At 42.0% G+C, this 23,781-nt stretch overlaps 2 protein-coding genes across 5 annotated transcripts in view; both read right to left on the bottom strand.

Moving 5' to 3' along the window:
- il12rb2l (interleukin 12 receptor, beta 2a, like) overlaps positions 1-9,885 on the bottom strand; it is a 28,823-nt gene extending 18,938 nt beyond the window's left edge. The window contains exons 1-4 of one of the 4 annotated variants that reach the window (XM_084146073.1): positions 9,695-9,885; positions 9,536-9,589; positions 7,103-7,201; positions 3,481-3,622 (exon numbers count right to left, since the gene is read on the bottom strand). In XM_084146073.1, coding sequence (XP_084002199.1) covers positions 3,481-3,622; positions 7,103-7,175 — 215 coding nt within the window. In that variant the 5' untranslated portion in view covers positions 7,176-7,201; positions 9,536-9,589; positions 9,695-9,885. The other 3 variants (XM_084146074.1, XM_084146077.1, XM_084146075.1) reach the window with 3 other exon arrangements.
- A 9,178-nt stretch (positions 9,886-19,063) lies between these two features.
- rln3a (relaxin 3a) lies at positions 19,064-20,015 on the bottom strand (the record flags this gene model as incomplete). Its single annotated transcript, XM_084144770.1, has 2 exons — positions 19,064-19,329; positions 19,856-20,015. 2 exons carry the CDS (start codon positions 20,013-20,015, stop codon positions 19,064-19,066), a joined length of 426 nt encoding a protein of 141 aa, XP_084000896.1.
- Between the last annotated feature and the right edge of the window lie 3,766 nt (positions 20,016-23,781).

The following is a 23,781-nucleotide window of genomic DNA, read 5'->3' as shown; positions in this document are numbered from 1 at the left end:
CGAATTGAAGTGGGTCCAGTGTGTCTGGGATGTTGGTTACCTTGGTGTTCTTGGGCACAGGGACTATGGTGGTCTGCTTGAAACAAGTAGGTATTACAGACTGGCTCAGGGAGCACTTGAAAATGTCAGTGAAGATACTTGTGTGGAGTAAAGGTGATCTAGAGTTTTGTCGTCTGTAGTTGCACAGGTGACATGCTGGTAGAAATTAGGTAAGACAGATGTCAGTTTCCCTGCATTATAATCACCGGCCACTAGGAGCGCCGCCTCTGGATGAGCATTTTCTTGTTTGTTTATGGCGCTATACAGCTCGTTGTGTGCGGTCTTAGTGCCAGCATCGGTTTGTGGTGGTAAATAAACAGCTACAAAAATATTGATGAAAACTCTCTTGGTAAATAGTATGGTCTACAGCTTATCATGAGGTATTATAACTCAGGCGAGCAGAACCTTGAGACTTCCTTAATATTAGAGAATGCACACAAGCTGTTGTTAACAAAGAGACACACACCTCGGCTTTAAACCTCTTCGAACAACACAAACAACGCAGTATGCACCCTTTCAGTTTGTTTGCCAACTCATAGAAGTAGTAGAAAAAGAAAACAGACTACTTCAAAATGGAGATGGTCTCAATGGCGCTGCCTGTGCTCTTACATATGCCATAATGGGACAGATACAAAGATGATATCTCTATCATTCTCTGTGTTTACCACACATGACTGGGAAAAAATTATAATTTGAACGGCCCTCCAACTGGTAATTACTAGTGGGAAACTTGTCTGTTTCGCTCGCTTGGATGCTTTATCTGAGATTGATACGTCTTTCTGTCGGTGCGCCTCTGTGTCAAATAAATGATCACTATTTCAATATTTTATTTGGACCGACAAGGAGGTACGTTAGGGCACATAAGCCCGGCCCTGGCACGGGCAGCGCCATTGAGCCATCTCCATTTTGAAGTAGTCCATTTTCTTCTTCTACTACTTCTATGAGTTGGTAAACAAACTGAAAGGGTGCGTACTGCCATCTAGAGTGTGTTGTTTTAACAGGTATAAAGCCAAGGATGGCGATTTACTACCACCTACAGTATTGTAATGCTTACTCACAAGTATAATTCATTGGCTGATCCCTCCTGATGACCCGGATGGAATCATGTGATCCTTCTTTCACCCATAGGAAGTCCCACCCAGTTGACTACTTTAAAATGGTGAATCCCTCAATGACAATGTCCATGCCAAATGGGTTTTATCCATCTAGAGTCCTCCATCTAACGCTATGGTGGTAAATTCCCACTTCCCACTTGGTTACAAACACAGCATTAATCCATCGGTTTCTAAACACCACGAGTCACCGCAGGTTTCCAAACACAGCAAATAAACAGCTATTCTTGCATCTGTGTAGGAACAGTATACAGTGGGGGGAAAAAAATATTTAGTCAGCCACCAATTGTGCAAGTTCTCCCACTTAAAAAGATGAGAGAGGCCTGTAATTTTCATCATAGATACACGTAAACTATGACAGACAAAATGAGGAAAATAATTCAGATTTTTAATGAATTTATTTGCAAATTATGGTGGAAAATAAGTATTTGGCCAATAACAAACGTTTCTCAATACTTTGTTATATACCCTTTGTTGGCAATGACACAGGTCAAACGTTTTCTGTAAGTCTTCACAAGGTTTTCACACACTGTTGCTGGTATTTTGGCCCATTCCTCCATGCAGATCTCCTCTAGAGCAGTGATGTTTTGGGGCTGTCGCTGGGCAACACGGACTTTCAACTCCCTCCAAAGATTTTCTATGGGGTTGAGATCTGGAGACTGGCTAGGCCACTCCAGGACCTTGAAATGCTTCTTACGAAGCCTCTCCTTCGTTGCCCGGGCGGTGTGTTTGGGATCATTGTCATGCTGAAAGACCCAGCCACGTTTCATCTTCAATGCCCTTGCTGATGGAAGGAGGTTTTCACTCAAAATCTCACGATACATGGCCCCATTCATTCTTTCCTTTACACGGATCAGTCGTCCTGGTCCCTTTGCAGAAAAACAGCCCCAAAGCATGATGTTTCCACCCCCATGCTCCACAGTAGGTATGGTGTTCTTTGGATGCAACTCAGCATTCTTTGTCCTCCAAACACGACGAGTTGAGTTTTTACCAAAAAGTTATATTTTGGTTTCATCTGACCATATGACATTCTCCCAATCCTCTTCTGGATCATCCAAATGCACTCTAGCAAACTTCAGACGGGCCTGGACATGTACTGGCTTAAGCAGGGGGACACGTCTGGCACTGCAGGATTTGAGTCCCTGGCGGCATAGTGTGTTACTGATTACATTTACATTTACGTCATTTAGCAGACGCTCTTATCCAGAGCGACTTACAGGAGCAATTAGGGTTAAGTGCCTTGCTAAAGGGCACATCGACAGATTTTTCACCTAGTTGGCTTGGGGATTAGAACCAGCGACCTTTCGGTTACTGGCACAACGCTCTTAACCACTAAGCTACCTGCCGCCCCTACTGATGGTAGGCTTTGTTACTTTGGTCCCAGCTCTCTGCAGGTCATTCACTAGGTCCCCCCGTGTGGTTCTGGGATTTTTGCTCACCGTTCTTGTGATCATCTTGACCCCACGGGGTGAGATCTTGCGTGGAGCCCCAGATCGAGGGAGATTATCAGTGGTCTTGTATGTCTTCCATTTCCTAATAATTGCTTCCACAGTTGATTTCTTCAAACCAAGCTGCTTACCTATTGCAGATTCAGTCTTCCCAGCCTGGTGCAGGTCTACAATTTTGTTTCTGGTGTCCTTTGACAGCTCTTTGGTCTTGGCCATAGTGGAGTTTGGAGTGTGACTGTTTGAGGTTGTGGACAGGTGTCTTTTATACTGATAACAAGTTCAAACAGGTGCCATTAATACAGGTAACGAGTGGAGGACAGAGGAGCCTCTTAAAGAAGAAGTTACAGGTCTGTGAGAGCCAGAAATCTTGCTTGTTTGTAAGTGACCAAATACTTATTTTCCACCATAATTTGCAAATAAATTCATAAAAAATCCTACAATGTGATTTTCTGGATTTTTCTTTCTCAATTTGTCTGTCATAGTTGACGTGTACCTATGATGACAATTACAGGCCTCTCTCATCTTTTTAAGTGGGAGAACTTGCACAATTTGTGGCTGACTAAATATTTTTTTCCCCCACTGTATGATAGTTTATGGTCCTCTGTAGCTCAGCTGTGGTCCTCTGTAGCTCAGCTGGTAGAGCACGGCGCTTGTAACGCCAAGGTAGTGGGTTCGAACCCCGGGACCACCCATACACAAACATTTATGCACGCATGACTGTAAGTCGCTTTGGATAAAAGCGTCTGCTAAATGGCATATTATTATGTTATTATTATTTATGATAGCCTATGTCTGTGTCATTTGTGAATGTGATTATAGGATGTCCTGTATATATTCTATTAAGATGGGATGTATACAGACTATAGTAGACATGTGTTTACCCCTCCGTAGAGTTCCAGCACAGTCTGTAGGAGGTGGGGATCTGTGGGTCCTGTCCTGGCTCCCAGAAACAGTGGATACCTGCCTGTTGACCCTCCGTATAGGGGATGTGACACTGGGGAACGGAGGGAGGAGATGGAGGGCCTGCAGAGAGTGAGGGAGAGAAGGGGGAGGGAGGTAGAAGTGAATTTCAATTGATAGAGAAAAAGAGACCGACAAAAAGAGACACAGTTTTGCTGATGTTATCGCAGATGTTATCGCAGATGCAGCAAAATGCTTCAGTTTCTAGCTCCAACAATGCAACGATATCAGGCAATACAATAATAATACACACATAATCAAAAGGTTAAAAAAAGAACAATAAATTAACACAAATCAGAACGAGCAATGTCAGAGTACGGAATATAAATAATATATACAGTACCTGTCAAAAGTTTGGACACACCTACTCATTCAAGGGTTTTTCTTTATTTTTACTATTTTCTACATTGTAGAATAATAGTGAAGACTTCAAAACTATGAAATAACACATATGGAATCATGTAGTAACCAAAAAAGTGTAAAACAAATGTCAAATTCTTCAAAGTAGCCACCCTTTGCCTTGATGACAGCTTTGCACACTCTTGGCACTCTCTCAACCAGCTTAATGAGGTAGTCACCTGGAATGCATTTCAATTAACAGGTGTGCCTTGTTAAAAGTTCATGTGTGGAATTTATTTCCTTCTTAATGTGTTTGAGCCAATCAGTTGTGTTGTGACAAGGTAGGAGTGGTATACAGAAGATAGCCCTATTTGGTGAAAGACCAAGTCCATATTATGGCAAGAACAGCTCAAATAAGCAAAGAGAAAGGACTGTCCATCCTTACTTTAAGACATGAAGGTCAGTCAATGCGGAAAATTTAAAGAGCTTTGAAAGTTTCTTCAAGTGCAGTCGCAAAAACCATCAAGTGCTATGATGAAACTGTCTCTTGTGAGGACCACCACAGGAAAGGAAGAATGAGAGTTGCCTCTGCTGCAGAGGATAAGTTCATTAGAGTTAACTGCACCTCAGATTGCTGCCCAAATAAATGTTTCACAGAGTTCAAGTAACAGACACATCTCAACATCAACTGTTCAGAGGAGACTGTGTGAATCAGGCCTTCATGGTCGAATTGCTGCAAAGAAACCACTACTAAAGGACACCAATAAGAAGAAGAGACTTGCTTGGGCCAAGAAACACGAGCAATGGACATTAGACTGGTGGAAATCTGTCCTTTGGTCTGATGAGTCCAAATTTGAGATTTCTGGTTCCAACCGCTGTGTCTTTGTGAGATGCAGAGTAGGTGAACGGATGATCTCTGCATGTGTCTCAACGCAAAGGGTGGTTACTTTGAAGAATCTCAAATATAAAATATATTTTGATTTGTTTAACACTTTTTTGGTTACTACATGATTCCATATGTGTTATTTCATAGTTTTGATGTCTTCACTATTATTCTACAATGTAGAAAATAGTAAAAATAAAGAAAACCCTTGAATGAGTAGGTGTGTCCAAACTTTTGACTGTTACTGTATATGTATGTGAATGGTGTGTATAGACAGTATGGACAGTATGTGAATAGAAAAGGTATGTACAGCAGTAGTTATATAGGATGAGCCTTGACTAGAATACAGTATATACATATAAAGTGGGTAAAACAGTATGTAAACATTATTAAAGTGACCAGTGTTCAAAAGACTCTGTGTACATAGGGCAGCAGTCTCTAAGGTTAAGGGTAGAGTACCGGGTGGTAGCCGGCTAGTGACAGTGTCTAAGGTTCAGGGCAGGGAACTGGGTGGAGGCCGGCTAGTGATGACTGTTTAACAGTCTGATGGCCTGGAGATAGAAGCTGTTTATCAGTCTCTCGGTCCAAGCTTTGATGTGCCTATACTGTCTCCACCTTTTAAATGGTAGCGGGGTGAACAGGCCATGGCTGAGGTCCTTGATGAGCTTCTTAGTCTTCCTGTGACAATGGTGCTCTAGCTGTCCTGGAGGGCAGGCAGTGTGCCCCCAATGATGTGTTGGGCTGACTGCACCACCCTCTAGAGAGCCCTGCGATTGCGGGTGGTGCAGTTGCTGTACCAGGAGGTGATACAGCCCGACAGGATGCTCTCGGATGTGCATCTGTAGAAGTTTGTGAGGGTCTTAGGGGCCAAGCTGAATTTCTTCAGCCTCCTGAGGTTGAAGAGGTGTTGTTGACCATTTCAGGTCCTCAGTGATGTGCACGCCGGGGAACTTGAAGCTTTTGACCCTCTCCACTGCAGCCCCGTCAATGTGGATGGAGGCGTGCTCTCTCTGCTGTCCTTCATTTTGTTGACGTTGAGGGAGAGGTTATTTTCCTGGCACCAGTCTGCCAGGGCTCTCACCTCCTCCCTGTAGGTCGCCTCGTCCTTGTTGGTAATTAGGCCTACCGCTGTTGTGTCGTCAGCAAACTTGATGATTGAGTTGGAGACGTGCGTGGCAGATTCACGCAAACAGAGAGTGAGAGAGAAAAAAATCCTGATGACATTCACCTTTAAAGGAACTGTGCCAGTTTAGCGTCCCCCCCCTCCCCCTCCCCCCCACACACACACACACAAACATAACGTTGAAACCATAAGCACACACTGAGAGCGTTTCAAGGAACATGAAGCACGTAGCCAAGAAGGCATCAAAAGCGCAGCCACACAACGGAGCGCAAGCAGGAAATGAAATGACAGAGAACTTGCGAGGTGGTGACATCCTTCCTCTCTCAGAGTTCCTCTCCTCTGCTAGTATCAGTATGAAACATAAAATCACAACCATGGAAACATCAAGGGTCGTGTTCTTAAGGCACCAAACAGACGAAAACCAGCTGAAACCGGGAGGAACTACCTGTACTTGTCCAATAAGAAACACTCAGATGCGTTTTCCATTGCAAAATGTTTTCCGTTGCATTCCATAATGAACACAACCCGTAATGAACCATTTACCTCCTGGTCCCCTGTGCATGAGTTTTTAAGACTGATACTGATATGAGCTCTATGGAATGTTGTGTTGAATTAAACGAAGGAAAGGGGGATGCATAAACGGATGCGTAACATAACATACCAATCAAATCAAATCAAAGTGTATTGGTCACGTACACAGTTTAGCAGATGTTATAGTGGGTGCAGTGAAATGCTTGTGTTACTAACTCCTAACAATGCAGTCAAACAAGTACAGAAATAATAATCAAAAACTAGAAACAAGAAATCATGAATGTCAGAACGAACCCAGTTAACAACCCAAATAACACTGTATCAGTAATCCAAATACAATCTATGCATATATACACCAAAAATATATATTACAGTGAGCTATGTCAAGAATCCAGTATATAAATTACACAGTGTGAAAAACAGTATAAAAGAAACAGTCCAGTGTTTAATAATAATAATTAACTAATAATATAGACATACGATCAGACATATAGATCAGCATCAACGGTTTAGTCCAAATTATTTGAAGAAACCCCAAAGCTGATCAGAGAATGGTGGATCTGAGGGTGTGTCAAATAGAGATTATAAATAGTGCCAAGGAGAATTTCCTGGTCACATGACTTTACCAGGAAAAAGAACTGGGATCAGTCCAGTGTGAAGTACTCACCTGGTTGAGGTAAGCAGGTTTGTAGTAGGAGCAGCAGGATCAGCAGAAGGCATGGGACTCTGGGCCATGCCATTACTCATACCACTATGCCTTCAGCACCTATGGAAAACACACACACACACACACACCAAATAAGTGGTGAATGGCAGGTGTATGAATGTCTCAGAAGTCTCACACACACACACAGACAAAACATTTACATACACACACACACACCCTTAAAGGGCCAATGCAGACGTTTTTATCTCAATATCAAATAATTTCTGCGTAACAATTAAGTACCTTACTGTGATTTTTTTCAATTAAAATGATCAACAACAAAAAATAGCTTCTTAGCAAAGGGCGATTTATCAAGCAATAATTTTGCTAGGACTGTTTGGGAGTGGTCTTAGTGGGGAAGGGAAAACTGAAAACTCTCCTTCTTATTGGTCTATTAACTAATTTAACAGCAGGTGATGTCACCAGGCAGGTAAAAAGCTCCTACACTAAAAGGGCATTATCATAATTTTCACAATTTCACAGTATTATTCCAACCTCTTAGTGTGGAAATATATATAAAACACAGGAAAATCACTGCACTGGGCCTAGAGTCCTTAACTGAAATAATAACAAAGTGGGCACCCCGCCTCTGTTTTGGTAAAAATCTGAGGGAGGGAGAAATGTAACCATTCTCAAATTCATAGACAGTGCTATGGATGCAAGGACAGACCATCCATGATATCAACATGATAGTTTTAACCATGCTTTGAGGCTAGACAGTGTTTGTTTACATTTACATTGTTTACAAACATTGGAGTGTAACAAGCTTATATTTTGGTTTCTGATGGGGCATGACAGTTGAACTAAGCTCATGAGGCATTTTGAAGTTATATTCTTCAAGAATCAATGGCTATATACCATTAATTAATAAGTCCAAAAATTGATTTAGCAACTAAGGATTCTAGCTTTAAAAGTCATAACTTTTTGTCACATTGTGGTGAGCAAAGTGACATGATCTTGGGTGATAGGTGTTGTTCACACAGTAACGTACAAACATTTTCAGTGTTACATCCAATGATTTATATATACACTAAATGAATACTATGGGGCGATGTGTTGAAGCCACCGTGCCTCCATCTTGGCACTCCCTGACGTTGTAAAAAAAATATTTTGGAAGCTATAGAAATTAATTTATTAATGTCTACATTCGTTTTTGCCACATGTATTCTATTACAGACACCTTAATACATACTTTTACATTATATTGTGTGCTTAACATAAAAATAGAAAAATTATATACAAATATTTTCCTTTATCATTTTTAGAGATGACTAATGTTACTGGCCCCACTACAACAACAAAATACTTAAATACATGTAATTTTGTCCTTGAAACATTTAATTGAAATACTGTAGATTTCCATTCCTTCCTTTGGAGGACTGTTCCTACTGGGGAGAAGAGCATGTTGAGCTGTTGGAAACATGCGCTCCATGTTCTTTCCAACCACTCTGCTAAAAACCACTCAGATCTCACAGGAAAAATTACTTAAAATCACAATTTAACCAACACTCATCTATTTTTGTGACTACCTGGACCTACCATTTGAAAAGTATTTGAATAAACATGAAAAGGTGAATGTAAGAAGCTCAAATAATTTCAAATAGGCTACATGTCATATTAAACAACATATAAACACTCTAAATAGGTCAGGAGCCAGACAGGGAGGCTAAGAAGGTACGAAAATGAATTATTTAGGCTATATTATTTATATTATTTCAAGGCTATAGCCTACAAAGAAATAAACTGTGAAGTCTATAAATTGCGCATATAGGCTGTGACTTCCTTAAAATTAAATAAAATTAATTTGGTAATGTGGCTTCAGGCTCATGCGATGGTGCATGGAGAGCAGGCCAGCAGCGGAGAATATCCTCTCCACGCCTGCAGAGCCACTGGGGAAGCTAAACACCCTTTTGGCCACTCTTGCCAGGCTGGGCAGGGATGTAGAGATGTTGAACGTGGGAATATGCCAAGCCTATTGGACCAAAATCAATTATGGCCTATTATATAGATATTAGAACAAAAATGAACGAAACGTTTAAGAGATCTGATTTTTTGTTTATAAATACTTTGCTACAATGACACACTTAGTTATCTACCCACCTCGTTCCTATTTTTTTGCATGTGCACATAGTAATAAGTACACTATCATTGTAAAAAAAAAAAAGGCCGTCCTGCTCCTCTCCTCTCCTCTCCACGTAACTTCCCCTCACAGTCCCTTCAGTTTCACTTAAATCCCGTTAGTTTGGCTGCTAAATTATCCCTCAGTGAACATTCAAAGTCTTGTATTATTTGAAGTCTAAAACCGTTATACTGGTAGGCCTAATGACGAACATGATTTCAGCAAGCTGTAAGTTTTGTTGAAAAACAAGTAGTTCGAAAAATAAGAGCCATTACCTCGTCGTCAAGGAAAACATCGAAATACTGGGACTTCCATCTCTCGCCAGCATTCTATCGTACGATGAATGAATGTTAGCGATGTTTACATGCTCAGAAGTTTGGGTGCTTTCTGCAGCACACTAGCTGTATTTGTTTCGAAAAAGCGTTGCTTCCTACCTTGCGCCCTCGCTCACTCCCTTTCGCCGATTTGATCAGACTGAATAGGTGAAAGCAGAATTATCCACCCTGTCCAAAGTCTCTACTTGGTCTCAGTTCTCCAGTAAACTTGTGATTATCAACAATCTGGCAGAAACTAGATTGGATGTCTGTCGGCCTAGCTATCGCTCACACGCACAGTCTTGTCTATGATCCGCAACGCGGAGTGAAATGAGCCCAGAAGCGAGTGGACAACTGTCTAAATTAAATGTAGCCATTGACGCTCTGTGATCAGTCTATGACTCGCCTACTTTGTTTGACGGACATTTCCTTTGGCAGCGATCCCCTATAGCCCTGGTTTGGACAATTAATAACATGACTCTTTGCCCTTTTCCTTTATGGTTGATATTAACGATGAAAGGAGATATTCTCTTTCTCTCTCCAATTGTGTACCGCTGTTAAATACTGTGGCAAAATAAAAACTTAAGGAAAGGTCAAATAAGTACTCAGAACTACCAATTATTATAGATAAACATTAAAGAAAAGGGTAAACACAACACTGGACTGAACCCCCTAATTGTCAAACTAATATTAATGTACAACAATATACAGTTGAAGTCAGAAGTTTACATACACCTTAGCCAAATACATTTAAACTCAGTTTTTCACAATTCCTGACATTTAATCCTAGTAAAAATTCCCTGTTTTAGGTCAGTTAGGATCACCACTCTATTTTAAGAATGTGAAATGTCAGAATAATAGTAGAGAGAATGAATTATTTCAGCTTTTATTTATTTCATCACATTCCCAGTGGGTCAGAAGTTTACATACACTCAATTAGTATTTGGTAGCATTGCCTTTAAATTGTTTAACTTGGGTCAAACGTTTCGGGTAGCCTTCCACAAGCTTCCCACAATAAGTTGGGTGAATTTTGGCCCATTCCTCCTGACAGAGCTGGTGTAACTGAGTCAGGTTTGTAGGCCTTGCTCGCACACGCTTTTTGTGTTCTGCCCACACATTTTCTATAGGATTGAGTTCAGGGCTTTGTGATGGCCACTCCAATACCTTGACTTTGTTGTCCTTAAGCAATGTTGCCACAACTTTGGAAGTATGCTTGGGGTCATTGTCCATTTGGAAGACCCATTTGGGACCAAGCTTTAACTTCCTGACTGATGTCTTGAGATGTTGCTTCAATATATCCACATAATTTTCCTTCAACATGATGCCATCTATTTTGTGAAGTGCACCAGTCCCTCCTGCAGCAAAGCACCCCCACAGCATGATGCTGCCACTCCCGTGCTTCACGGTTGGGATGGTGTTCTTCGGCTTGCAAGCAGCCCCCTTTTTCCTCCAAACATAACGATGGTCATTATGGCCAAACAGTTCTATTTTTGTTTCATCAGACCAGAGGACATTTCTCCAAAAAGTACGATCTTTGTCCCCATGTGCAGTTGCAAACCGTAGTCTGGCTTTTTTATGGTGGTTTTGGAGCAGTGGCTTCTTCCTTGCTGAGCGGCCTTTCAGGTTATGTCGATATAGGACTCATTTTACTGTGGATATAGATACTTTTGTACCTGTTTCCTCCAGCATCTTCACAGGGTCCTTTGCTGTTGTTCTGGGATTGATTTGCACTTTTCGCACCAAAGTACGTTCATCTCTAGGAAACAGAACGCGTCTCCTTCCTGAGTGGATGACGGCTGTGTGGTCCCATGGTGTTTATACTTGCGTACTATTGTTTGTACAGATGAACGTGGTACCTTCAGGCGTTTGGAAATTGCTCCCAAGGATGAACCAGACTTGTGGAGGTCAACAAATTCTTTTCTGAGGTCTTGGCTGATTTCTTTTGATTTTCCCATGATGTCAAGCAAAGAGGCACTGAGTTTGAAGGTAGGCCTTGAAATACATCCACAGGTACACCTCCAATTGACTCAAATTATGTCAGTTAGCCTATCAGAAGCTTCTAAAGCCATGCCATCATTTTCTGGAATTTTCCGAGCTGTTTAAAGGCACAGTCAACTTAGTGTATGTAAACTTCTGACCCACTGGAATTGTGATACAGTAAATTATAAGTGAAATTAGCTGTCTGTAAACAATTGTTGGAAAGATTACTTGTGTCATGCACAAATTAGATGTCCTAACCGACTTGCCAAAACTATAGTCTGTTAACAAGACATTTGTGGAGTGGTTAAAAAACGAGTTTTAATGACTCCAACCTAAGTGTATGTAAACTTTCGACTTCAACTGTAGAAGATACATAACTAGAGGTTATACAATATGGGTATATATCCACTGCACACTTCTTGGGTGTGTAATTGACATGACCAAGGAGTTATTGAAATTCAAAACTATGAAAAATGTACGTAACACCGCGTGAGATTACAGTACACAAACAAGAGTGTGCAATATATAAGGCTAGTCCGTGGACATTCTGAACCTTGTTTGAGTCCAGTAGGTCACATGACCAGAGAGTTATTGAAATTCGAAACAATGAAAAACATAGAAAATTCATGTAAAATCACCTGAAAGTAGTTTGAGGGTTGTAGGTCACATGACCAAGGAGGTATTGACATTTAAAATGTTGATAAATTCATGTAAAATCACCTGAGATGAAAATGGACAAACAAAAGTGAGTGCAATAAATAAGGCTAGTCAGTGTGTCACGCCCTGGCTCTGGGGACTCTAGTATGTTGAGCCAGGGTGTGAGTTTTCATTTGTTTTCATTCTAGTTTAGTATTTCTATGTTGGCCAGTGTGGTTCTCAATCAGAGGCAACGTGTATCAGCTGTTGCTTGTTGTCTCTGATTGGGAACCATACTTAAGCAGCCAGTTTTCCCACAGTGTTGGTGGTTTCTTGTTCCGTGTTGGTTTGTGTATGTAACCTTTGGACGTCACGTTATCATTCTGATTAATAAAATATGTTCACCTTCAACGCTGCGCCTTGGTCCTCTGTTCCCGACGATCGTGATAGAAGATCTCACCAACACTGGACCAAGCAGCGTGTCCAGGAGCCAGCGCCAGAGGTATCGCTAAAGGACATCAACCTCGACTGGGCCTGGCCCACGGGGAGGAGAGACCCACAGAAATTTTTTAGGGGGGGGCTCACGCCGTGGACGACGGGGCAGCAGGAGGCCGCGATAGAGCGGTCCAGCGGGTTTGCAGAGGAGGCCGCCAGGTTAAGGGGGCCACTGGTCACAGAGGAGAGGGAAAGTGTAGAGGCACGGCGAGAGGTACTGGGGTGTGTTCCTGTTCCTCGCATCGGCCTGTTCCTGTTCCTCGCATCGAGCCTGTGGTGTGCGTCGTCAGCCCGGCCCGGCCTGTTCCTGCTCCACGCACCAAGCCTATGGTGCGCATCGTCAGCCCGGCCTGGCCTGTTCCTGCTCCACGCACCAAGCCTATGGTGCGCATCGTCAGCCCGGTTCGGCCCGCTCCTGCTCCCCGCACCAAGTCAGTGGTGCGCTTCGTCAGCCCGGTCCGGCCCGCTCCTGCTCCCCGCACCAAGTCAGTGGTGCGCTTCGTCAGCCCGGTCCGGCCCGTTCCTGCTCCCCGCATCAAGTCAGTGGTGCGCTTCGTCAGCCCGGTCCGGCCCGCTCCTGCTCCCCGCACCAAGTCAGGGGTGCGTTTCGTCAGCCCGGCTCGGCCCGTTCCTGCTCCCCACACCAAGCCAGTGGTGTGCGTCGTCAGTCCGGCACAGCCCGTGCCTGTTCCACCGGTGCCTGGTTCGGCACGGGTCAGCTGCTTCACGCCGGAGCTAGAGCAATCCGCTCCACCAGTGTGCAGTCCAGCTCCGGTCAGCAGGGCCAGGGGTACTTTGGGGGGTTAGAGAGGGAGTGGGGATCATGCCCGGAGCTGGATCCGCCGCCAAGGCGGAGTGCCCACCCGGTCCCTCCCCTGTGGTGTTTGGTTGGCGCGGTCGGAGTCCACGCCTTTGGGGGGGGGGTACTGTCACGCCCTGGCTCTGGGGACTCTAGTATGTTGAGCCAGGGTGTGAGTTTTCATTTGTTTTCGTTCTAGTTTAGTATTTCTATGTTGGCCAGTGTGGTTCTCAATCAGAGGCGACGTGTATCAGCTGTTGCTTGTTGTCTCTGATTGGGAACCATACTTAAGCAGCCAGTTTTCCCACAGTGTTGGTGGTTTCTTGTTCCGTGTTGGTTTGTGTATGTAACCTTTGGACGTCACGTTATCATTCTGATTAATAAAATATGTTCACCTTCAACGCTGCGCCTTGGTCCTCTGTTCCCGACGATCGTGACACAGTGGATATTCTGAAAGTAGTTTGAGGGTTGTAGGTCACATGACCAAGGTGCTATTGAAATGTGAAAGTTTGAAAAATGTATGTAAAATCGTGTGAGATGACAATGGACAAAAAAAGGGTGTGCAATATATAAGGCTTGTGAGTGGATGTTCTGAAAGTAGTTTGAGAGTTATAGGCCACATGACCAAGGAGCTATTGAAAATAGAAACATTGAAAAACATTGAAAATGAATGTAAAATCGCGTGAGATGAAAATGGACAAACAAAAGTTTGTGCTACATATAAGGCTACTCGGTGGATATTCTGAAAGTAGTTTGAGGGTTGTAGGTCATATGACTAAGGAGCTATTGAAATTTGAAACTTTTAAAAATTAGCGTAAAATCTAATGAGATGCAAGTGGACAAACAAAAGGGTTTGCAATGTGTAGGCCTAATGAGTGTACATTATGACCAAGGCACTATTGAATTTCAAAAATTAAAATAAATAATTTTAAATAGAGCGAGATGTAAATCGACAAAAACAAGTGTGTGCAATATGTGTCTCTGCCATCGGGTTAGCTAGAACCAGTTTTGAACGTTTTAGGAGTAATGGTTAAAGAGCTATTGATATTAGAAAAATTAGATTTGTCACTATGTTGACGGTCCCTAACTGCTGTTGGTGGACGTAAAGAAAACTACAGGCGAATATCCTTCGAATATCCAACCTGAATCTGTCTTTACCTCGGTAGATAAAACCGATCTCAGTCCTCTTTAAAGTGAACTCTGGGGTAATAAAAAAGTACATATCTCAGTTCTCTTTGTATTCACACTGCCCTTGCCTTTTGAATGAGGACTCAGCTCTTTTGTCAGTTTACTTCACCTATTTTGTGACCCGATTCCTCTTTGCATTCACATTTCTATGTTTATAAAGGAACCAAGATCTTTTTCCAACATTCACTCAATGCACTGTGGGTGTTTCAAAGTGCAGGCCAAGCCATTCAATCAGAATGTGTTATCGGACAGCTAGGTATATCATATACCTACTTACATTTTTGGAAGCTAATAGATTGCATTTAGTGAAAAGATGAGGCGTAATAATTGTAATCAGAAGATACTTTTAACATGTAAATAGTATCGGTAACATAATAAATAGCAGAAGAATAACTTCAGATTAAATAATGTGTAATTGAAAATTGTACACCCAGTGTAGACTACTGCCCCTTCCAGATGGTAACAGTTTTGTTTTGTTCGCTTCGTTTAGTTCCCTTCAGGGGATCTTTTGAGGGGTCTGAGTTCCTTTGGAGTGCTCACACTGCACAAAAAATTAAGCGAACCGCACTGAGTTCACAAAAATTGTCTGAAAGGGACCAAGTGTGAAAACACCCCAAAAATCGGCTTAACCCTAAATCCGTTGCAGCTGCCAGGAACATCTTGTGTAGTGTCTACAGTGCATTCGAAAAGTATTCAGACCGCTTGACTTTTTCCACATTTTGTTACATCTTATTCCAAAATGGATTAACTAAAAAAATGTCCTCATCAATCTACACACAATACCCCATAAAGACAAAGCAAAAACAGGTTTATAGAAATGTTTGCAAATGTATTACAAATTAAAAACAGAAATACCTTATTTACATAAGTATTCAGACCCTTTGCTATGAGACTCGAAATTGACCTCCGGTGCATCCTGTTTCCATTGATCATCCTTGAGATGTTTCTACAACTTGATTGGAGTCCGCCTGTGCTAAATTCAATTGATTGGTCCCGTGTAGCTCAGTTGGTAGAGCATGGCGCTTGCAACACCAGGGTTGTGGGTTCGTTTCCCACGGGGGGCCAGTATGAAAAATGTGTGCACTCACTAACTGTAAGTCACTCTGGATAAGAGCGTCTGCTAAATGACAAAAACATTTTTTTTAATGTACATTGGACATGATTTGGAAAGGCACACCCCTGTCTATATAAGGACCCACAGTTGACGGTGCATGTTAGAGCAAAAACTAAGCCATGAAGTCGAAGGAATTGTCTGTAGAGCTCCGAGACAGGATTGTGTCGAGGAACAGATCTGGGGAAGGGTACCAAAACATTTCTGCAGCATTGAAGGTCCCAAAGAACACAGTGACCTCCATCATTCTTAAATAGAAGAAGTTTGGAACCACCAAGACTCTTCCTAGAGCTGGCCGCCCAGCCAAACTGAGCAATCGGTGGAGAAGGGCCTTGGTCAGGGAGGTGACCAAGAACCTGATGGTCACTCTGACAGAGCTCAAGAGTTCCTCTGTGGAAGATGGGAGAACATTCCAGAAGGACAACCATCTCTGCAGCACTCCACCAATCAGGCCTTCATGGTAGAGTGGCCAGACGGAAGTCACTCCTCAGTAAAAGGCACATGACAGCTTGCTTAGAGTTTGCCAAAAGGCACCTAAAGGACTCTCAGACCATGAGAAACAAGATTCTCTGGTCTGATGAAACCAAGATTGAACTCTTTGGCCTGAATGCCAAGCGTCACGTCTGGAGGAAACCTGGCACCATCTCTACGGTGAAGCATGGTGGTGGCAGCATCATGCTGTCGGTATGTTTTTCAGCAGCAGGGACTGGGAGACTAGTCAGGATCGAGGGAAAGATGAACGGAGCAAAGTACAGAGAGATCCTTGATGAAAACCTGCTCCAGAGCACTCAGGACCTCAGACTGAGTGAAGGTTCACCTTCCAACAGGACAACGACCCTAAGCACATAGCCAAGACAACGCAGGAGTGGCTTCTGGACAAGTCTCTGAATGTCCTTGAGTGGCCCAGCTAGAGCGCGGACTTGAACCCAATCGAACACCTCTGGAGAGACCTGAAAATAGCTGTGCAGCGACGCTCCCCATCCAACCTGACGGAGCTTGAGAGGATCTGCAGAGAAGAATGGGAGAAACTCCCCAAATACAGGTGTGCAAAGCTTGTAGCGTCATACCCACGAAGACTCGAGGCTGTAATTGCTGCCAAAGGTGCTTCAATAAAGTACTGAGTAAAGGGTCTGAATACTTATGTAAATGATATTTCAGTTGTTGTTTTTGTACACATTTGCAAAACTTTCTAAAAACCTGTTTTTGCTTTGTCATTATGGGGTATTGTGTGTAGATTGATGAGGGGGGAAAACAATTTAATCAATTTTAGAATAAGGCTGTAACGTAACAAAATGTTGAAAAAGTCAAGGGGTCTGAATACTTTCCCAATGCACTGTATATGTATAGGCTATAGCCTAGTTTAGATCTAGTATGTTGCCTTATGTATAAAAGTACAATAGGTCAAATACTCCTGTCTTTAGCCTAACATTCATTTCTGGAGAAAATTGACTTGTATCAAGTGTGTTTTATTCCATTGGGATTGTACACCATTTGAATGAGTAATTTTTTCAAAACACAATATTTTTGTGCAGTGGAATTAAAAGTGCCTTTACACATGTCATAGGCCAACTCAGTGTTCCAAGTTTTGTGGTCCTCTGTAGCTCAGCTGGTAGAGCACGGCGCTTGTAACGCCAAGGTAGTGGGTTCGATCTCCGGGACCACCCATACACAAAAAAAAAAGTATGCACGCATGACAGTATGTCGCTTTGGATAAAAGCGTCTGCTAAATGGCATATTATTATTATGCCCTAAGGCCCTATGTTTTCCTGTGTCATGATTCTGGCATTGTCCGTATCTGTGGCTGGTGGGAAAACACACCAAAAGTCAGAATGTTAAGCAAATTAAATCTTTATTAAAACCTTTATAACAGGTTCATAATCCAAAATAAAACTGATTTGACAGATTTTTTTAAAATAAGGGCTATGTGAATGACGACAGTGCGTGAACTAAAAGTCTGAAGGATCCAAAAGCAGCATAACACATATATGAAACAATGTACAGTAATGGAGAAAGACGTCTGGAAACCACATTTCATAACAGGCAACCAATTCCACACATACAGAGACAGGCAGATATCGGTATTCAGTCCCAGTCGGTAATCACATAATAATAATAATAATAATAATAATAATAATAATAATAATAATAATAATAATAATAATAATAATAATAATAATAATAATAATAATAATAATAATAATAATAATAAGGAATTCCCCTCGACCACGCCCATAAATTGGGGAAAACCCTTCGTTTTTTTTGTTATACAGAAATAACAAAACATGACGAAAAGCTCCTGTGTTGTTCAATGTAGATGTAGCCAGGTCAAAAATCCCGACCCATGGTCCCACGTTGGGAAATAGAGCCTGCGAGAAGAGCCCTGTGGCTTCAGGCTATTCGGTGTGGGAAATGTGGGGACGAGGTGTCCAAGTAGGCTACACGTAGCTATGTGTGTGGAAAAAATTTCATCACAGTTAATACATTTAACTTGTTTAGCTAGTACTGTCCGTTTGTAGTTCCACTCACTACTTCTAGCTGGATAGTCAGATTGTTTGTGTTGTTGGTCTTGGCTAGTTTAATGTTCCGGTCGGTAGCTAGCTCTCACTCACTCAAGTTGCTGCTAGCATCGTTATGAAAAAGGGCATTATAATGGAAGCCCTACAATATTACGTTTTTCTAAGTAGTGAGAACGCTAGGGAGCAGGCAATATTGAAAAGTAATATTTAGACATGTTGTACTTTTCTTAAATGTAGTTTTGTAATTGACTAAAACAAGCAGACAACAAGAAAATTGCGTTTGAAAAAGGTCAAGTTTTTGCTGTGAGCCAATGGGGAAACAAATCACATTTTATTTGTCACATGCGCCGAATACAACAGGTGTAGACCTTACAGTGAAATGCTTACTTACAAGCCCTTTACCAACAATGCAGTTTTAAGAAAAATAAATGTTAAGTAAAAAATAAAATAACAAATAAAAATAAATAACAAATCATTAAAGAGCAGCAGTAAAATAACAGTAGCGAGGCTATATACAGGGGGTACCTGTACCTAGGTAAACATAGGTTGTTTTACAGGCAGGCGTTCTATCTAATACCGACTGGGTCTATATGGAGAATAAGGTTATATTCTCCCTGCACAGTTAACATGATACTTTAACTCGGAAACACTAGGAAGAGGGGAGAGCAGTTTGAAAAAAGGAGAGAGAGAGAGAGATATGAGAAAATACCATGTATGTGTAGGCCTATGTGTGTGCGTGGGAGGGGCGAGAAGGGGGTGGATTCTCAGCAAAGGGAGCTGATTTCTCCCTTGCTGCAGCCCCACTTGCAGCAGGCGTTGGACAGGCCCACCACCACATCACGGCCCTTACGGTCAGACATACGGAGAGCCTCCAATACCTCCTCTGAGATGAGGGAGCGGGCTGGCCTGCTGATGAACACTCCACCCTCTTGGACCTGCTGGAAGGGACCCTCGGGGACCTGAGAGTCTGGGTTCCAACCTTCAGATAAGGCCTCGTCATGGGAGCTGAAAGGGTCCTGAGGGAAGTCTCCTGAAATGCGGTTTATAATAGGATAGTTGAAATGTGATATTGACTCTCAGTGCTGCTCAATTTATACCTTCAAAAGTCAAAGAGTGCTGTGGTAATAAACATCAATTCATTTAAATGAAAAGGATGTAATCGACTGTGTGGATGTAATCGACTGTGTGGATGTAATCGACTGTGTGGATATAATTGACTGTGAGGATGTAATCGACTGTCTGGATGTAATCGACTGTGGATGTAATCGACTGTGTTGACGTAATCGACTGTGTGGATATAATCGACTGTGTTGACGTAATCGACTGTGTGGATGTAATCGACTGTGTGGATGTAATCGACTGTGTGGATGTAATACATACCAATGGACAAAGCCAGTGATACAAAAAAAGCCAACATAGTCCTTTCCCTTTACTCAACAAACCAGAAATCACTGATAAGTTGAATCAGGTGCATTACTGCTTGGCTAGAATGAAAATGTGCACAATTTAGAAACACAATGAGCCAAGAAAAGGCTTGTCCAGCCGGCATGCCTCACCTGCACTTCCGAGTGACCGTCTCCAGCGAGATCCTCCACAGGTGAAAATGACCGCCCGGATGAACTCCCGACCACAGAGCTTCACTCCATACGTGGGGCGCTCCATCCCCTGCACCCCAGCCACCAGCAGACACACAGCTAATACCAGTGCTTTCCACATCATGTCCCAGGAGGTGAAAGAACAAGTGAGCAAAAGAGGAGGAGATAGAATAGATTCTTCAATGGCTGACTGGGCTGTTTGGAGCAGGTGTTTCTCTCTGTCTCTCTGTGGTGGCAAGTGTTGTGTGACTTCCCCAGTGACCTGGTATTGGTTTATAAAGGGGTCCTCAGCCCTACGAGGTAGACGTGGAACTTGCACACACACACAGACCCTCCAACCCAGGACAGTCATAGATATAAGCGAGAGATAGACCCAGAGACCTTTATGGAGACAAAGCACTGACCAAAGGTGGCATAATTTGCCAATACTGCCCAAACGCGACGATGATGTCAGAGTAGTTTGTAATCTGATTGCGAGAAAAACTCATTTTCTGGATGTCAAACCCACGTTTCATTTGAATCCTAATTTTGCACCTCCCTTTTACGTGGTCATCACCCACCTCATACTCACTTGACTGACAGACATTTCTGCTCATGCAAAACGTGTTAATGTGCAGAGCCATGGTGTAGTGGTAACACTCCCTGGCACATTTTACATACAAATCCCCACCAGACACCAGGGTTCAATCCCTGCGTCCACTGTTTCTCCCACTTGCCTGTCTCCCCACTTAATTTCCTCACTATCTGAATAAAGTGTCAAAACACCTTACAAATACATATTTAAAGTTGCAGTTATCATTGGCCATTTATGGTCTCTAAATGTCAAATTAAAATTACCTTCTTAATTCCTGTAAATTAGCAGAGATGAAAATAAGAAAAATAGGTTAGGCAATAAACTAGTCATCCATGAATCTATAGCTCTGACCTACATATGTCTCTTGTGACTCAATGTAGGCTACCCAAAAAACATTATGTTCAAAGAGGACACACTAACATTATCAAATCTTATAAAGGGGTACAGTAGGAATATTGGGTATGATGACACAGTTCAGAAGTGTGATGCCACCATGTCAACATGTCGGTTTAGACAAGAACATGTTTTCTCAAACACAAATACCCAGTTTGGTACATACAGTATACTACAAATGTACATATGTGCTACATTTCAGTAGTGGAAGATCCAGCCTATCGACGGAGGAGGAGCTGTGACAATGGAAGACGACAAGGTGCCCATTGAGGAGCTCCGTGGCCTGTCTGTCAGATGTCTCTACATCTATGCTCCCTCCTCTCAAGATACTACCTTTCTGAACTGCCTATCATCTAAAGATGTGGAAGACCATCGCCAAAATAATGACAGATCCCTATATTTGTTTTGTTAAATAGTTTTTGGTTTATTTTGTTTTCAAAGTGACTGAGATTCTACTTGTAATGAAAAGCGCTAAATAAAATACATCTTATTATTATTATTATTATATAGAACTTACTTTCAAGTAAAACTTTATCTGTTCTCCTATACCACTTCACACTTTTTCAGTGCTGACTCTGTGTAACCCCAGCTACACTAATTATTCTCCTCCCATGACTGGCTTCTCCCCTCATATTTCTCCATCACTCTCTCTCTGAAAAAAGAGGGATGAGGTCACGGGTGGGGGGTTCACACAGCAAGGAGTAGGGGGTGCGTGCGACAGTATGAGGCAAAGCGGGTGACATTTCCAAAGGCAGATAACATGGAAGTCATCATCTGAGTCAAACAAAGGCTGGGGCCCTATCTGTGTCACTGCATAGTCAAAGGTCTCCCGTTTCAGAATTGACAATGGAATTGTGAATTTGTAATTAATGGGTTGATAACAATGCGAACAACATGGTTTTTCAGGGGGACATTTACTTGGAGACTCATTTGCACATTGGCTAGTGGTGAGTGACCAGGTGAGGAGGTTAAGAGAGCGACATCGATGGTGACTGAATGTATTGCTTTTTGAATAAATTGTTTGTGGCCAGTATGTAGACTTTGTCTGTATACGTGTGTGTGTGTGTGTGTGTGTGTGTGTGTGTGTGTGTGCAAGAGCTCATTCCCTCCCCAATATGCCCCCCTAGACATAACTACCACAAAACAACCAACAAAAATGGGTCACAACTCTTGCAGCTATGTCGCACGCTGGGTCTGTACATAGTCAATGGTAAGCTTCGAGGGGACTCCTATGGCAGGTACACCTACAGCTCATCCCTTGGCAGTGGTACTGTAGATTGCTTTATCACTGACCTCAATCCTGGAACGAATTGCATAAATCTCTGAAGCTGGAGACTCTTATCTCCCTCACTAACTTTAAGCATCAGTTGTCAGAGCACCTTACCGATCACTGCACCTGTACACAGCCCATCTGAAATTAGCCCACCCAACTACCTCATCCCTATATTGTTATTTATTTTGCTCTTTTGCACCCCAGTATCTCTATTTGCACATAATATCTTGCACATCTAGCATTCCAGTGTTAATACTAATTGTAATTATTTTGCACTATAGCCTATTTATTGCCTTACCTCCATAACTTGCTACATTTGCACACACTGTATATATATTTTCTGTTGTATTTTTTTTTACTTTATGTTTTTTTACCCCATATGTAACTCTGTGTTGTTGTTTTTATCGCACTGCTTTGCTTTATCTTGGCCAGGTCGCAGTTGTAAATGAGAACTTGTTCTCAACTGGCTTACCTGGTTAAATAAAGGTGAAATAAAAAATAAAAAAAATAAAAAAAACAGAGTCTCTCAGAGCATTCACAGTCAGCCCACTGACACACCTATCAGATCACAGGAAAATCACAGTCTAGTTGAAGAGCGCAATACTCAATCATGAGGCATCAAAGCCAAAGGAACTGCATAATACTAAGACATGCTATCGATGGAAGGAAAGTAGTGTAGAAACCTAGCAAAAAACTATTGGGCAACAACAAATTCAATCCCTTTTAGAAAACGTTTCACTGCAATAGTGAAAGTGTAAACTTGTCATTACAAAGCCTAAAGTACACTTGACTTTTCAGCTGCCTTATCAAACTTTAAAATGTCAAGCAGACAACCTAAGAAAATTAACAACAATGACAAATGGTTTGATGAAGAATGCAAAAACCTAATTTGAGAAACCTATCCAACCAAAACCATAGACCCATGTATTCCACTTGCTTTGGCAATGTAAACATACTGTATGCTTCCCACGCCAATAACAATGTAAACATACTGTATGCTTCCCACGCCAATAACAATGTAAACATACTGTATGCTTCCCACGCCAATAACAATGTAAACATACTGTATGCTTCCCACGCCAATAACAATGTAAACATACTGTATGCTTCCCACGCCAATAACAATGTAAACATACTGTATGCTTCCCACACCAATTAAGCCCTTTACATTAAATGAGAGAGAGAGAGAGAACTGAATCCAGATGGTTAACTACTCATTTTCATTCAGAGTTCACATACAACGTTGTTCTTTTAGGCTACTAAATTCACTGCTCTGGAATATAATAGTTATGTCACTTTCACTTAACCTTATTACTCTAAAAGAGCTTGTTACACTAGGTCTAGGCCTACACAATAATAAAGTGACATGCTTGCAGACCAGGGTGTCATTTAGGTGGCATTGTGTAACAAAATGTAACATTTTATTTCAACGTATTAAATAAAATAAAACGGTGATCAATCTGAGTTACAGTGTTACTACCAAATCATTAACCACACAAGTTCATTGACAGTAGAATAATCGAATTTATATCCCGGATATGGAAACCGCCTCAGTCGTTTAATTTCATGTTCATGCTGGACATGGGTTTCTCACAAATGGGATGAAGTGCTTTGTATCGCCCAATTATGTGATACTACCACTTTAAA

The sequence above is a fragment of the Coregonus lavaretus genome (genome assembly GCF_964263955.1).
Source record: "Coregonus lavaretus genome assembly, chromosome: 28".
Classification (NCBI taxonomy): Eukaryota; Metazoa; Chordata; class Actinopteri; order Salmoniformes; family Salmonidae; genus Coregonus; species Coregonus lavaretus.
The sequence above is the reverse complement of the archived record's forward strand: the minus strand, read 5'-3'. Positions and strand labels throughout refer to the sequence as shown.